Source organism: Ochotona curzoniae, unplaced genomic scaffold, assembly GCF_017591425.1.
Source record: "Ochotona curzoniae isolate NIBS_2020 unplaced genomic scaffold, NIBS_Ocur_1.0 scaffold_3208, whole genome shotgun sequence".
NCBI classification, from domain to species: domain Eukaryota; kingdom Metazoa; phylum Chordata; class Mammalia; order Lagomorpha; family Ochotonidae; genus Ochotona; species Ochotona curzoniae.
In genome coordinates, this window is record NW_024467106.1 from 16,366,387 (window position 1) to 16,382,450 (window position 16,064).

General features: G+C 56.1%; 2 protein-coding genes across 6 annotated transcripts in view; one reads left to right on the plus strand and one right to left on the minus strand.

Annotated features, from left to right (window-relative positions):
* The window catches only part of AKNA (AT-hook transcription factor), a 51,380-nt gene extending 36,529 nt beyond the window's left edge, over positions 1–14,851 (plus strand). For all 5 annotated transcript variants that reach the window (XM_040963311.1, XM_040963312.1, XM_040963313.1 and 2 more), the window contains exons 15-22: positions 815–980; positions 3,382–3,558; positions 4,061–4,164; positions 5,016–5,162; positions 6,324–6,422; positions 7,423–7,539; positions 7,800–7,992; positions 10,556–14,851. In XM_040963311.1, coding sequence (XP_040819245.1) covers positions 815–980; positions 3,382–3,558; positions 4,061–4,164; positions 5,016–5,162; positions 6,324–6,422; positions 7,423–7,539; positions 7,800–7,992; positions 10,556–10,796 — 1,244 coding nt within the window. In that variant the 3' untranslated portion in view covers positions 10,797–14,851. The remainder of the gene's footprint in view (positions 1–814; positions 981–3,381; positions 3,559–4,060; positions 4,165–5,015; positions 5,163–6,323; positions 6,423–7,422; positions 7,540–7,799; positions 7,993–10,555) is intronic.
* ORM1 (orosomucoid 1) lies at positions 13,095–15,311 on the minus strand. Its single transcript, XM_040962836.1, has 6 exons — positions 15,140–15,311; positions 14,663–14,805; positions 14,410–14,480; positions 13,678–13,785; positions 13,430–13,533; positions 13,095–13,151 (listed from the first exon to the last, which is right to left on the minus strand). The coding sequence occupies exons 1-6, from the start codon at positions 15,251–15,253 to the stop codon at positions 13,095–13,097; spliced, it is 597 nt and encodes a 198-aa protein (XP_040818770.1). The 5' UTR covers positions 15,254–15,311.
* Between the last annotated feature and the right edge of the window lie 753 nt (positions 15,312–16,064).

Consider the following 16,064-nt stretch of genomic DNA (forward strand, 5'->3'; position numbering starts at 1 on the left):
ATTCGCCTGCAGCTGGAGAGGCACCACAGAGCTCCCAGGAGCCTTTCCCAGCCCTCCCCCTTTCCTAATGTCTTGCCAAGCAGCAGGACCATGTTGCATCCAGATGCTGACACAGACACCTTCAAGAACATTCCATCCCTACAGGGATCCTTGATCTTGCCTTTTTGCAGCCACCCCTCCCCCAACCTCAGCCACTAACCCGCTCATCTCTGCTGTAACTTTGTCTTTTCAAGAATGTTACATAGATGCAATCATGTGCTATGGGGCATGGGCTTCCGCACTTGACTTCTCATCTAAACCCTTGGACACTCATCAGAGCGTTTGGGGTATTCAGAGCCCCAGATGTGGTTCTTTAGTGTCTCCAAGGAATGGTTGTTACCAGTGCTTGGGTGTTTGTAACCTTTGTCTCCCCGCTGCTGCTCTCCCGGGGAGCTCCTACACAGGGATGAAGGTGGGATCCCAATTTCCGAGGGACATGGAGGTGCTATAGCCAGTCCCAGGACAATATGGTGGGACAGTACCTGTGTGACCCAAATAAAGGGGCAGTTGACTCTTTGCAGAGAGGCAGTTCCTGACCACTTGGATCTAATGGGGGTGGGAGGGGATGGTGGCAAGAGTGTGGTAGGCCCAGCCCAGTGTCCCACACTGCCACCCAAAGTTGGGATTTCCATTTTAAGGTCCCTGGACATTGACCTCATTACCTGTGGCCTACCACTGGGCACTGCCTCCTCACTGCCCATTATCCACCCACACGAGCTTGCACTGCAAGGGTCTTCTGTTTCAGTTCACTGGTTATCTCGCTCTGTCTCCCTAGAAATCCCGGGCTCCAAGTTGGAGAGGCCACAGCAGAGTTCGGGACAGCTTCTACCCAGCAGGACAATCAGCCCAGCCCCTACCCCAGTTCCAGGAATGGCCTCTCTGCCCCACGAGCCTTCGACCGAGACCACCCCCAGCTTCCTTCTCAGCAGGGCGGGGCGAGAGTAAGTGGGGTACTGGGGCTGTGTGAGTTCATGTCTATTGGGCAGGGGTGCACGTGGGAGGCTGATGTCCCTGGGAGACGTCACACAGTGAGGGTGGCTGTGCTGGGATCAGAGTACCTACCTTCCAGCCCAGGTCCATGGGACCTCAATGGTCTCGGCACTTGAGAACATTCTTCACGTGCTGGGAAATGACCCAGATGCTGACACCTGCACCTCTGCTCCTTACTCTCCCTGTTCTCCTCCTCTTATTTCCTAAGCACAGATGTTCTACCAAGGGCATTGCTCCCTGCTGGCCAAGGAGTGAGAGGGGAACAGCTGGTCCATCCTCTTAGTCCCTCGTTAGTGGCTTGTCGCTCTTCCCAATCACGTGCCTTTTCAGGACCTGGAGGGACCAATTGACAAAGCTGCCGCAGTCCTCCAAGGCCTGCACAGTCAAGTGGCCCATATGCAAAGCCGTGTCTGCTGCTAGCATTTGACTCCTTGGTCTGGGTTTATTGAGTCTGCCCCTGTAGTCTCCCCTAACCTCAATGAAGGAATTTGCCTATGGCCTGTGGTGGCACAAGCCCTGGGAACATGGTGGTAAATGAGACATGGACTTTGGCCTCACGAGGCTCCTGTCTTGCAGAAGGGATGAACCAAGAATGAGGGAGTTGCACCCCAGGGTGACAGTACAGGGTGGCAGATGCACTGGGCTGTGAGAGCACAGGCATCTGGCCCAGGTAGAAGTTTCAGGAAGGGCTTCCTGGAGGAAGAGGCAACTCAGCTCAGACCAGAAGAAAGAGCGTGTCCAATAGAAGAGTGGCATGTGCAGAGGCCCAGAGGTGCAAGAGTTGTCCGCCCTCTTTGCATCCTTGCGTTTGAAGTGGTGAGGTGCTGAGCCTTGAAGGCCTGGGAGAGGCTGGCAGGGTCCTGAGTGTCCTGGTTAGTGGTGTGGATGGCAGCTCGGCTCAGAGAAGTCGTGCAGAAAGAGGCTCATGCCAAGGATGGAGCCCTTGAAAGGACCTCTGTGCACTTGGTTGTTGATCAGGTTCAAGGGATGCTGGATGGAGGAAGGGGAAGGATTAAGAAAGATCTAGAAGGTCTCAAGTCTGTCTAGGGACAGGAGCAGGTCTGCAGGACAAGATGGTTCCAGGGCCAGCAGGTGTTCAGCAGCTTCAGAGTGATGGAGTCAGGATCACTGAGGGGGGACGTGATCCCCACTGGGTGCTTGAAACTCTTTTGTCAGTGCCACCCTTGGCCCAGGACAGGAAGCTGGAGCTTGGTCTTGCAGGGGTTAACAGGTGACCTGGCCCTCTTACAGCCACTGCCTGCCTCCTCCCTCCATCTCCCGGGCTTCACCTTGGAAACCCCCAAGCCAACAAGCCTCTCCCTGGGCATTGCCAGGAGGGCTCTCTGCCTTGGCCATATCACATTAGGCACAGCCCGGAGAGGAGATGGCCTCTGCCTGCTGACCACTCATCTGAGAGCTCTGGAGGTGACCTCGTGAGACTCCCCATGATTCCAGGGATCCCCAGGCAAGGAGTCACCCTGAGAGGAACGCCCACCCCTGAAACCAGCTGGAGCAGTGGACGTGGCCTTTGCCAGCCTGCAGCACAGCTATGATGTGCCCAGGCATGCATGCTGTTCCGTGGGTACAGGGCCTGGGTGCTGGGAGGGCTTGTCTGCCAAAAGCCCGCAATGTCCAGACCTTAGCGACCCCAGGGCTGGTGGGGCTGGGCTGTGTGTGCTTGGGGTCTCACGGGGCACAGCAACCTGGCAAACAGAGCCCTGTCCCTCCTGGCCTGCTCACATTTGCCTTCCCAGGCCAATAAGGTGCAGAGGTTTCGAGGGGTCCCGGAAGTCCACAGGCAGCACAGTCCTCTGCTCCCTCTTGCCGCCCAGGTGCGGTTCAGCCATGTGCTTGGCGAGGGCTGGGGCCCCAAGAGCTAGAAGATGGGGAGACCCAAGCCCTGCCAGTGGCACCCCCTCTCTAGACCAGGAGACAGATGCATGTCTTGAGAAGGGAGCAAAGACATGGCCTGGAATAGCACCAGGAAGCCAGGAAATTTGGGAGCGAGCTGCTGAGGAACGAGGGATCCTGGCATGGCTGGGTAAGGTGGAGGTTTGGAAGGGGGCGCCATCTACACCCTCCTCCCTGTCTTGAGAGGTGGGCCCTGGTGCACAGCTCTGCAGGTTCCCCACATGAGGAGGGGCCCGGCCTTGTAGGAAGGCTCTCCTTTGCTGATGGAAGGTACAGGAATATGAACTCGGCTGTTGAGATGCATTGTAGCAGCGGTGATCACACAGAGGACTTGCAGCATATTGGATTCTGTGCCTGTTGCATCCAGGCAGCCCTCCAGGGATGCTGCAGCTCTGCTCCTTGAACATCTGGGCCTTATTTCTGTCTTCACTGCCACTCCAGCCAGGCCATCCGTGAGCTGCAAGAAGAAGTGTCCCGACTCCAACTACGGCTGGAAAGCAGCCTGCACCGGTCACCTCAGGACAGTCCCTTGCACCTGGGGCCTGCTTCCCATCACCCTACCCAGCCCCAGGACCGACCAGCGGACCCCTTAGCAGCCTGGAGCTCCCACTGTGGCAGGTGAGTGACCCTAAAATCCCTTCTCAGTGCCCATGGGAGCCACAGAAGTGACAGCCCTGTGGACTCAGGCACTGCTGCCTCCCTGCCCCACTGCTCCAGTCATCCTGAGACCTCCCACACTGTGTAGTCCCCTGTGTAGTCCCTGGTACATCCTGTAACCACCTGAGTCCACCTGTAACCACGTGATGAACAGGGAAGATCCTTGAGCCCTGGCCCAGGTGGGGAGCCGGAGGCTTCTGGCATGCTGGATACTCTCCCTCTCCCAGAGGGCTCTGATGCAGGTGACATTGAGAAGCAGCTCACTTCTTTGCAAGTGGGAGAGGGCATTGGGCCTTTCAGTCCCTCTGAGCAATCCCCATGTGACAGATGGGAGAACTGAGAGTCAGGAGGGCTTTTGGGCTCCTGGGCGCTGGTTTCCCCAACGTCTGCCTCCCGTGGCAGGTCATCTCTGAAGGCCTCTTAAAGCCACATGCAGTGATGATGCCTCCCTTTGTTTTTGCAGTAAATCCACAGAAACGTTGGCCAGGGAGCCAGGATGTACGGAGCAAGCTTCACCCATGAGAAGGCAGCGGGCCAGGTCATCCTCGGTACCCCGGCTGCCCCTGAGTAAGTAGCCACCTGTCAGGACTAATTGCTGAAAACCCAGGGGAGGACCTGGGGGACCCTGTGGGTAGGGACCATGGCAACAGTTTTCATTGCAATGTTTTAGGTTATCTGTTGCAGGCCACTGCAGTACTATAAGTCATAGCCCATGGATTTTAAGCATTTCTTTATTTCTTCATTTGAAAGGCAGAACAACAGAAACAGGGAACAAGAGAGAAAAGTGGTCCATCACCTGGTTCCCTTCTCAAATGGCTGCAAAGATCAGCATTGGGCCAGGTGAAACCAGGAGCCTGTGGCTTGGTCTCCTGTGTGGGGAGAGTGACCAAGTACTTGGGCCATCCTCCGCTAATTTCCCAGGTGTTTTAATTGAGTCTCAAACTGCGTACTTGGGACTCAAATCGAGGCTCACATGGGATGCTGTGGGCACAGACAGCAGTGTAACCATGGTGCCAAACACCTGTGCCACAACGTGCTTCTGGAAACAGCCGTTGCATGCCCACCTAGCCTTATCCCCTCTCTGGGTTGGGTCACCTTTTCCACATGTTCCAGATGAGGACATGCAAGCCCAAGGGGCACAGAGGGCATGCTGAAGGTTCGTGGCTGTGGAGGCAGAGACCAGGATGCAAACTAGCCTGCCAGATCTGACTCTCCGTGCGCTCTGAATTAAAGGCACAGCCAGCTGTGCAATGACAGTGGGGCCATGGATGCTGCCCTGGTGGCCAGGGGAGCAGTCACCTTGCAGGGTTCCAGGTGTGCACTGTTGTGCCTGCGGGCCATCTGCTTCCAGCGCCTGAGCTCCTTGTGCATGCTCTGCTGCAGCTGGGAACGTCTGACGCCCCCTCTTTGCACCCCAGGTTCTGAATCTGAGCCCCCCTCTCCTCAGCGGTCATCTGAGAACAACAGGACCCCCGAGGATGGTGCGCAGGCAGCTCGGGATGGCACGAGAGCTGGGGGCAGCTCCAGACGGCCAGACAGGGTCACCTTCTGGGGCCAGTACACAGGTAGGCAGGAAGGAGGGCTGGGTGGGCAAGGTCCCCAGGACGGTCTCTGCTGCCATCATTGGCCTGCTCCCTTCCCCCAGGGGCCATTCACACTCCATTCTCTGAGTGTTCTGTGATGGGGGGAAAAATCAGGGAGCATTTGTTCATTCATTTATTGGTTCATTCAGCAGTTTCTGATGCCTCCCCTTGGCCAGGGCCAAGGCTGGTATCCTAGCCAGCCAGTTGGACAAGTGGATCATGAAGAGGTTTGTGGCCTCCTGCTCCCCACAGGGTGGACACCGACTCTTGCAGCACCCACACCTGGCTGGCCTTTGGGCTCTGGTCCCCAGGGTAGTGTGTCCCATGCACAAGGCACCTTTGAGATGCACCCAGTAGCATCTCAGAGTGGTCAGCCTTTGAAATAGAGGTGTGGATGTGGTCCACATTGGATCCTGACTGTGTAGCTGAGACGACAGGGATTGTGGGATGACGGCAGGGGTCACATGCCACTGGTGTCACAACCACACCACCGAGGACTGCAGCTGGGGCAGGAGGCAGGAGGCGCATCCCTGCCTGGTGGAGTGCTGTGGCAGCCACTGAGGAAGGACAGGGACAGCGGCAGGAGGTCCAGGGCCCAGGACACCACGCAAAGTCGGGGAGCACTCATGCTGTGGCTGCCACGGCACAGGTGCTGGAGACAAAATCCTCTTAGTGGCTTCTCCTGAGCCCCACGGAAGACCTCACAGGAGGTGGGCGGAGACCAGGAGCTTATCAGTGAGCACGCTTGCCATCCAGCAGCCCTAGGCAGGTACTCACAGCCACAGGCCCCCTCTGTTCCCCCAGTGAGCTTGGCATCCTGCACTATGATAGTGGCTGTGTCAGCATGGCCACCTGCCTGCTCCGAGCCCCACTTGGGGCAGCAGGTTTGGTGATGGTGCCAGGTGTCAGAGCCAGCTGCTTCCTGGATCTGGGATGAAACCTGGAACAGCCTGGAGGGACCTGGGGTAAAGAGATCAGGATAAAGGCATGCATGCGACCTGCTTGTGCACATACACAGCACACATGTGCTCATGTGACAGCCAGAGGGAGAGAGAGAATAAACCATCCAGAGGAAGGGCAGAGGCGCTGGTCCTTACCCAGAACCTCCCATGGTGTCCTGAGCCTGATGGTTTCCTTCCCCAGGACAAGAGTACCATGTTCGGCCACCAAAGGCTGTCCCAAGAGATGATGACACAGCCTCCTCCTGTCCTAAGTGCCAGCCCTTCAGGACTCAGGATGCAGGTAAGCGTGGGTGCCTGGAGTACCAACCCATACTATCAGAAGTGCATGTCACTGGGCTGGGGTGGACCAGTCCTGGGCTGCATGGTAGGTGGAAGTTCAGACAAGGGGGTCAGGATTCTCCTGCAGCTGTCAGCACTGTGGGATGCATGCCCTGCCACCTGTCGCTCCAAGTGCCGCTGCCCTGCTCCACCTTAGAAGTTCCTCCAGGATCCTGATAGGCAGATGTGTTGGCAACTTATCTTGGGACTCACCTTTCCCTCCTCCCTCCACTCCTGCCCTGTCACCTACACTACTGGACAGCTCCTCCCGGTTGTGCCACTGACTTGCTGTGTGCCCTTGGAACAGATCCTCACCTTCTCTGGGCCTCAGATTCTGTGTCCACTGTGAAGACAGTGGAGGTCTAAGAGGCCTCTACTGGCCATGATGGCGACAGTGATGGAGCTGGGCTTTATTAGGCTCCTACTGTATGTGGGGCACCATGCTGAGGATTGTGCGTGTATGAATCCACACAGCTTTCAGAAAGAAGTGCCAATAATATGCCCATCTTGTGTGTTGCAAAAACTGTGACTCAGAGAAATTCAGTCACCTACCCAGGGGCACACCATTTACCCGGAAAATTTGGATGAATAGTGAAGATCTTGCGTGGGACACTCCTTACTCCCACACTCCCAATCAAAGTGCCCGATTTAAATTCCAATCCTGTTTTCCTTTTCCGTCTTCCTGCTAACGTGCGTCCCGGGAGAGAGAGCAGCCAATACACAAGTACCTGGTGGGTCCCTGCCACTCATGTGGGAGATCCAGCTGGGGTTCTGGGCTCGTGGCTGTGTCCTGGTCCAAGCTTGGATGTTGCAGGCTTTGGGGAGTGAAGTCAGGGGTGGAAGGTCTCTTTCTGTCTTGGTTTCCCTCTGTTGCCCTGCAGGGGGCCTGGCTGGGTGGGTGCTTGGTGTCAATGGTGTCATCTAGCAGGTGGAAGTAGCCGGTGCCCATCTTTCTCTTCCAGGCAGTGCTGCCCCCAAGGACCCCGTGGGACCCTCACCCTCTGATGCACGCCGGTGTGCCCTGTGTGGTCAAGTTGGAATCTCCAAGGAGACAGAAATCCCAGACCCAGCCCCATCTGGTAGGGATGGTGCTCAGCATTCCCCTGCTTGACCAGGGCTGTGGAACTGGGCTGTGGCTGCTGTCCCTGGCATGGGTTGGAGCTGAAGTGTGGGGCAGGGGGATCAAAAGTGTTTCCCACAAGAAGGAATCTCTCCCCAGGGAGGCAAGGGCTGGATCCCACTGTCATGGTGTGGGTGGCAGTGGAGGACCTCCGCTCTCAGCTGCACCTGCCTGCCTCTTAAACAGACTCTCTCTGTCTGGCCTTCCCTCCTCTGACAGGAGCAGAAAAGGCTGCCAACAGGAGAAATGCACCTGCAGCTTCCGGCGCCAAGCAGAGGAGCAAGCGGGCAGGGTCGCCAGCGGATCTGCCGCCCGGCCTGTGGTACCTGGCAGCCGCGCCCCCAGCACCAGCTGCTCCGGCTTTCACCTACGTGTCCTCAGTTCCTGTCGTGCCTTATCCGCCAGCCACTGTGTAAGTGCCTTCCCATGCCGTACCCCACCAACACCTGCATCGTCAGAGCTCAGCGCTGGGCGGCTAAGAACCCAAGCGCCACTGGCTCCTGACTTCGCGTCGTGTGGATAACATGCAGTGCCAGCCTGATGCTCATGCAGTCAGTCAGCAACCCCAGGTGCCACCTGTAGAGCAGGGCGAATTCTCCTTCTGGGGAACAGGTATTGCCCCTGGGAACTACTGCCTGGTGAGAGTCTAGGACCCTCAGCTTGTGCATTCCCTTCTCAGAAAACAGGACAGAACACCCATTTCCTTTTTTTTTTTTTTTGAGCTTTTATTCTTGGGAGAACATTTTTATTTATTTTAAATAGACATTTACTTATTGGAGAGGGAGAATCAAGTGCTACCATTTGCTAGTTCATTCTCCAAATGTGAGCCATCACCAGGACCGGGGCAGGGTCAAAGCTGGGAGCTGGGGACATAATCCACATCTCCCACATGAAAGACAGGAGCACGACAGGCAGGGCCATCAGCACTGCCGCCCTGGTATACACTGGCAGGAAGCCGGAACGAGGCAGGGGAGCTGGGCACTGCAACCGGACACTCCCATGTGGGCCATGGATGTCCTCTTTGCACCTCAGCTGAAGCTAATGGCCTCTCAGAGACCAGCTGGTCCCACCCTGGCTGTTCTTGACCATACACGCTGTCCCAGACATCCCTTGTGGATGATGGTCTGGTTGTTGTGGAGGTCAGGAGTTCAGGCATTGGAGGAGGGACATCCAATGTCCTGTCAATCAAAATGGAAAAGGTGCAGCCATGTAGGCAGAAGTGGCTTAGGGCTTAGAGCCCGGCAGAGCTGCATCTGGAGGCTGTTGTCTCCTTCTTGGTGCTGCGGTCTTGCCAAAGCCACTGTCTTGCTGAGCCTCAGTGTCCCCATCTGTGAACTGGACACATGATCTCCATCGCACAGTTATGTGAGACCTCCTGAAGCCCCAGTCAGAAGCAGATGTGAGGCGTGTGGACGCCCATGCAGCCCAGGGCCTCCATGCACGGGCCAGGCCTGGGCATGAAGTTTCCCACTGCTCTCCCACGTCCTTGAGGAGTGTCCCCTGCATGGTGCTGTGAGTCCATCCTGCATCCCTCAGGCTCTGCATCCTGATTCAGCGGCCAGGAAGGGGTTCGCCAGAAATGTGGTTGCTCCTTAGGGGCCACGGAGAAGCCCACTACCCTGATGGCTCATCTGGTATATTTTCAGGTTTAGTGGGCAGTTAACCATGATGCTATCCCCAGGTTTTCTTTGGGCCACAAACAAGGGTAGTCGCAGAAACTTGGTTTGCTCTACTCGCCCATACCTCAGTTTTGTCCTCTCTGAAATGGGTTGTGGTGAGAAGTAAAGACCCGGAAAGCCCATAAAATACAATGGGGGAATCATGGTGCTTGTAAGGCTGCTCCAATTCTAGCGGGGTCATCTCTGGCCTGTCCAAGGATGCTGTTTCGAAAGCTAAGCAGACCTGTGCTGCCACCTGGTGGTCAGCTGTTGTATTGCCCCTAAGGCCTTAACGGAGGAACTTCGGGAGTCTTTCAGACCGTACTGTTGGTCAGATGAACAGAAGGCAGGGAATATGAGCTGATGGTCACACAGGGCAGTCCCGAAAGCGTGAGTGTGTGCTGTTGTCCACAGGATGCAAGCAGCCCACTCCGTGTAGAAGCTGCCTGTATGCACCTGCTGTTGCTAATGAGCACCTGTTAGAGGTGCTGGGGAGAGTCACCTCTGGGAGACAGTCCAGCTCTCTATCGCCACGCAGTTCTATAGCCCCTTGACCCTTGTCTGCCAGTGCACAGCTGTCGACCTGAACAAGGCCCCGGCTTTGCCCTGAGAAGTGGCTCATGATAGCTGTTTTAGCTGAGAATCCAGCAGGCTGAAAAGTGATTGTTCCACATCCATAAGGTAACCAAGCAGAGCAGCCAGGATGGGCACAGGCATCCAGAGCCCGCATTTGCTGCTGCTTGTATGGGAGACAGAGGTACCCTGCAGGTGCGTGGGTAACAGAAGCAGGGATGTTGGCTCAGAGGCAAGCTTTCCACTTAAAGGCTGTTTACCTTCCCGCTTGCGCACACACACACACACCTTGGGATAGGCTTACAATTCCTCATTCATTTTATTTTAATTCTTGAATATTTTTCAGGAAGAAAGGAAACCTCAATCCACTGGTTCACCTTCCTCAGACAGCCACAACTTAGCTTGGGTCAGGTCAGGCCAAAGCCAGAAACCAGAAACTCAGTCAGGCTCTACTTTGTGGCTTTCAGGGATACTGTGCCTGAGCCATCATCCGCTGCCTTCCAGGGTGCACGCTGGAGGACTGGCCGAGTTGAGGACAGAGCTGGGACTCGAACCCAGGCACTCTGATACGGGATATAGAGGTCCCACACAGCACTGGCTGCAGCACTGGTAACCCAGTCCTGCTATTTCCGTTTTAGAGATGGTGAAACCAAAAACCAGAGAATAGGGGCCAGAGGTCCACCTGGGGTTCTGAGCGGGGTGGACTTCAAATCCAGTGCTCTGATGTCACACTTCCCTCCTCAGGTACTACACGCCTACAGTGGCACCTACCTCAGCCTCCATGGGCACAGCCTCCAGTCGGGCAGCCCGGGGCCGCCGGCACTCCGTCCAGCTTGAGCCCAGGGACCTGGAGGAGCTGAACAGGGCCCTGAGCCAAGCCATGCAGGCGGCAGAGAAAGTCCGCTCCACCAGCCGCCAGATGAGCCGCTCGCTGTCGGCCGACCTGCGCCAGGTCCGCGGTCTGCGGAGCTCCTGCCTCTTCTGACCCTCTGGAGATGGTGAGACACATCGAGGACAGGTGGCCCTGCCATCCCCCAGGCCAGGAGTCAGCTGGAACCACTGACGTCCGGAAGATGCTGTGATGTTTTCCCAAGAGGGTCTCCCTGTGTGCAGGCATCCCAACTGGGTGGCCCCCTGGTTCCACACCTCCCACTAAGAAGATATATTTTATCCAGAGATGGACAGACCTTTCAAAACTGGGTTTTTTTTTTTTCCTAGTCTTGGATTCTCATTAGGAGGCAAGGCCCAGACCCCTGGAACAAGCCCACCCCTCACCTGTGAGCACCCAGCTGCAAGCAGGGCTTAGCAGAAGACCCGGCTCCCACCCAGCAACTGGTCCCTGGAGCACATGAGTGCCTGTGCAGCATCTTAGGATGCCAGAGCCCCAGAGTGACACATGCCATTTTCCCCCTGGTTGTACAAGCCTTTCTTATGAGCCTGCTGGACTGGACACCCCATCCCCCAGCCTCGAGGTGGGGACAGAGGTGCCCAGAATCTGTCCCCACTGTCCCTCTCAGTACCTCATCCCGACTCCAGCTCTTCCCCAGGATGCCAATGGCATCGAGAGTGGCCAGCTGCCTGCCAGGCCCTTGTCCGGGGCATGACTGTGACCATGAGGCCAGATCATCTCCTGCCCTCACCCCCACCCCAGAGCAGTGCATACCTCAGCATTTCCTGAATGTTTGTGCATCAGTGCTGTTTGTATATTTGAGGCATTAAAAAGTCTATTTTCATTATAAGAGCAAATGGAGGAGAATTGAAGCCGGCTGTCACAAGAAGACCCACGGTGCTGCCTGTGTGGGCGGTGGTGTTGTCAGCGTGGGCTTCCCCAAGTCAAGCTTGCTGACTGGAGGCCTGACGCCTGGGCGGACTCGCCTAGGCACCTGCAGCGGGTGCGTGTTTGCCAACTTGGTTTGTCTCCCTCTGGCCGCTGTCTTACCAGCTTTCTCCCTCTACCTGGCTCAGAACCACAAACCTGCCTACTGGGCAGTGCTGCGAGGAAAGACCATCTGGCCTCCCTCTGGCTTCTTGGTAACAAGTTCAGACAATTCATGAGATCCCCAGCCATTAGGCGTTTGCAGAAGCGTGAGTCTGAACCCTTTTCAGGGCTCTTTTCAACTGCTACTCCCTGAGCCCCAGCTAGACCCTGGCCCCTGAGCTCTACGCTTGGCGCATCCACCTGCCAAGTCTCCCATTTCACTGATGAGCAGGGTGAGGCTGCAGTGGGACTGCGCCCAAGTGGCCAGAGAGAGTCAGGGTTTGCACTTGCGTCTGTCAGCCATCCCAGGTTCTGCTCCCTGGCCCCACCTGGGATTTTTCTTTCCAGCCCAGATTCCTCTTCAGCTGCTATGGGCACAGAATCTGAGCTTTGTAGGCTGAGCTCCTAGAGGGATGGCATGGATGGTGTTGGTGCACGAGCTCACAGGAGTGTGTCAGCAGTCTGCAGGTGCAACACCGATGGTGAGAGCAGCGGCACGCAGGTCTGTGCCGAGACACTTCTGACCAGTTGTGCCTTGCTGGTTCCATGAGAGACTGTCAATAAGGATCCCCTGTGAGCCCAGGAAGAGCAACCCAGTGTGCCGAGCCTCAGGCTCCACGCTGTGGGCCCCACACCATCTCCTGGAGCTCTCAGGTAGGCACCCTGAGGGCACATTCATGGGACCATTAGATTCTCTGACTGGGACCCCCAAGTCCCTTGCCTCACCTGTGCCTTGCTGGGCCAGGTTCCTCCAGCCCGGGTGTGCACCGCAGCCTCCCCCCAGGCCTTCCTACCTCCATCTGACACCTCCCAGATATCTCAAGTAGGGTTCCTTGTGGTTGGCACGCGCCTCTACCCCTGCTGAGGTCCCCAGCCTTGGAAGTCTGAAAACTTGTTGTTACTGATCCCTGAAGCAGGAACTTTGGGTTGGCCCAGCCCTAATGGTTCTAGAGCCATTCCGATGTCCCTGTGCTGGGGGCCTGCCTCACAGCGGCTTCATGTGCCCAGTGTAGCATGTGGTGCTGTGAGCTCCAGGATGAACTCAACAGCCTGATTGGACTCCTCCAGGCTCCCAGTGTAGCTCCCCCTGGGGTAGGCATCACCACGAATAAGTGAATGAGTGAAAGAACACATGATGGGTCCAGGTGAAGAAATTTTATTGATGCAAACCATAAGAGATAATAGAAATACATACACATGCATATATATATATATATACACACATACGGCCCAAACAAATAACAAACAAAACAGGTGTGAGGCAGAGGCGGGGGAGGGGCTGAGGCTCCAGCTCAGTGCTGTGGGCTACGACTGCTGTCTTCTTCTCGCCATGTGCTGGCGCTCCAGCGGCCTGCACAGATCCTAAAAGGCAGGAGAAGGAAGCATGAGGGTGGCAGGTGGACTCTAGCTCGGTTCTGCCCCTGCCTGGCAACCTGCCAGCTCTCCCCCACTGCTCTCCTGAGCCCACTGTTCCCTGCAAGGCTGTCAGCCCCAGCCCCAGGCCTTCAGACACTGCACTGAAGAGCAAGGGGACTTTGACACAAGCCACCTGCCTGGCTGTGCAGCCTCGGCTGACCACCCTCCCTCTCCGGGGCTCGGACGCTGCCCATTGTGCACCCTCCATGGTCCCCTGCACTCGCCTGTTTCCAGTTGGTGTACATGACTTCCGTCTTGTTTATGCCCAGACATGTGAGGGCTTCATGGAACTCGTTCATTTGCTTCAGGCTGGCCTTTGGCTTGTCGGCTGCCGAGGGAGTGAAGAGGCCTGGTGAGGACGCAGCCCTCCCAAGCAAGCAGGCTGAGGAGGGAGAGGGTTCTGGGGACCCAGTCCCAGGGCTGAGCAGAGACAGGGCCAGGCCTTGGAGCTGGGGGCTGCAGGGACACCTACTGTAGAAGACCAGTCCCTTGTCATGCTCTTTCTCCATGAAGAAGCCGAGGAAGAAGCTGCCGGGGTCCTTGTGGTACAGCAGGTGGCCAAAATGATCGTGTCCAGCTTCTGCAAAGAGAGAGGCCTCTAGGTGAGACGGGGAGGTGGCACAGGTGTCCTGAGCTCAGGGAGGGAGCCTTGGGTTGGGTGCCAGGTCACAGAGCCACCAGAAGAGGCTTCACTGACACCACACACAAGCACAAGCACACGCCCCTGCCAGCTGCCAGGCCCTGCCTAGCACTGTATGATGAGTGCCCATCTGCCCATTTCACAGAGGAGAGACATGTGGCAAGGGCTGCTGAATGGTGTCAGGTCAGGCCTAGGGTCTGTGAGTGCCATCTCTATGGGAAATGTGGTACTTGGTTATGTTGCTGTGTAGCAAATAGGATTCCCTCAATACTTGCAGGAGTTTCAAGAGTGGCTGAGAAAGAAGATCTGGAGGCAGCCTTGGGCTGCAGTTCCAGTTCCAATAATAAGCTGTGTGACCTAAGCGAAACCACTGCATATCTCTGACCAAGTGAGACATTCACCTTAAACACTTCAACCAGCTCTACCACACAGCAGGAGCTCAAAAACACTGGCTGCTGTGCCAGGATGGGAGAGATGTCAGCACCCAGGCTTGTCCTGTGTTGTCCATGCCCAAAGTCTCAGAAGGTCCCTATCCCAGGCTGCCTGCCTGGGGGTGGGACTCACCGTATATGGAGATGGTCCCATTCTCTCGTTGCAGCCCCATGGAGGTGGAGTTATAAACGCATCTGTCCTCGCTGCAGCCACACAGGAGGTGGGAGAGAAACAGCAAGATTGTCAAGGACAGGTGGGCAGCTGCCTATCACATAACCAAGAGTGGGGATCACAGCTACCCCTCTCCATGGGAAGGCCAAAGGCCAGAGGAGGCAGGGGCTGTCTCAGAAGCTGGGGCCCAGGCAGGGCTTGCACAGGGACTCACATGGTTACGTATTGCCGCAGCAGGATAGTGTTTTCCTCCTGGCTGGCGGAGAAATAGAAGAAGGCCGCTTTCATCATCTCTGCATGCTGCTTGTACTCGGGCTTTCGGAAGACGGAAGCTTTGAGAAACCACTTGCGGTAGAGCTGGGGGAAAAGGCGAGAGTGCTCAAGAGTGGGCAGTCAGCAGGATGGGGACAGATCTCTCACTCCAGTTTGCACCCGAGGAAACTGAGTCTTCCAGTTGGGTCTGGACCTTCAGGGGCTCACTCCAAAGGTCAGGCATCCCCCTTGGATCATCCCCCCATGCCTAGCACAGAATTGTCGCTCATCATGACCCTGCCACCAAGGGACCTGGCAGGAGGACCCCACATTGCAGAAGCAGGTGCCCCTGCGATTCCCTAAGCTTTGCCCTAGGATCCAGGAGAAGGAGCTGGGCACAGCTATCAGCAAGCCCAGAGAGCAGGCAGTGGGCACTCACCCGGTCCAGGGAGGCGTTGGTGATAGGCCTGGTTGTGAAGTTGGCACACACTGGGTCCTGGGCGTGCAGCAGAGGGAAGAGGCTCAGAGCTGTGAGGGTCCAGAGTAATGCCATGTTGAGACAAGGAGGCACCCAGAACCAGACAGTGCTGCTGGCTGGAGGGTCCAGTGACTTTTATGGTGAGCTGTGGGAGGGGTGCGTGCCTGGGCTCTTGCCCAATCATGCCAACGTTTGGAAAACGCTTTGTACTGAGTCAGAGGAAGGTACTGACTCCAAGGCCAGGTTTAACATGGATCCCCGACCCAAGAGGTTACCACATCTCAGTGTCAGGCTTCCTCAAGGCCAAGGTGACTACGGTACTGGAATGTGTGGGTTAGCAGGTGTGAGTTTGTGGATTTTGGCAGCAGGGGCCTTCCTCTTGGCTAGCTCCCATGTTTGCATTCACTAAGCTCCAAGGTTTGAGAGGGACCAAGTTTTAAGCCAACACTGAATGTACGTTAACAAGCACCCAGGACACTGGGCGTAGGGAGGAGAGACTCCGTTCCAACTAAATGTGGCAACAATTCTAAAAGGGCAAAAGTTCGCTGGAGTCCCAGCCCAGGCCTGGATGCAGGGACTTCCCCAAAGTGGACACAAATTGAGTGTCTATTTTCAGTGAATGTGTTCCTTGAGGATTTACCCCAACATCCAAGACATCTAGGTTGTCCTCCATCTCCTGACATTAGGACCGGGAACTTGCATCTCTTTTTTTTTTTTTTTTATGATTTTATTTTGACATTTTTAACATAGTTAATTAGGGTAAGAAGGTTCAAGGGCTACATGAAAGTGGATAATACTAGTATGTTTTCCATATTGTTACCTTCATGTTTAAAAGGGGGGTATTTAAGGGAGAAGGCCCACCCAATTTCCCACCCTCCCCAGGTCC

Coding starts and splice junctions, on each gene's coding strand:
- ORM1 (XM_040962836.1), bottom strand. CDS start 15,253: ATGGCATTACTCTGGACCCTCACAGCTCTGAGCCTCTTCCCTCTGCTG. Junction 14,481..14,662: donor CTGCGGCAATACGTAACCAT/GTGAGTCCCTGT, acceptor GTGTGGCTGCAG/CGAGGACAGATGCGTTTATA. Junction 13,534..13,677: donor CAAGGGACTGGTCTTCTACA/GTAGGTGTCCCT, acceptor CTCCCTCGGCAG/CCGACAAGCCAAAGGCCAGC.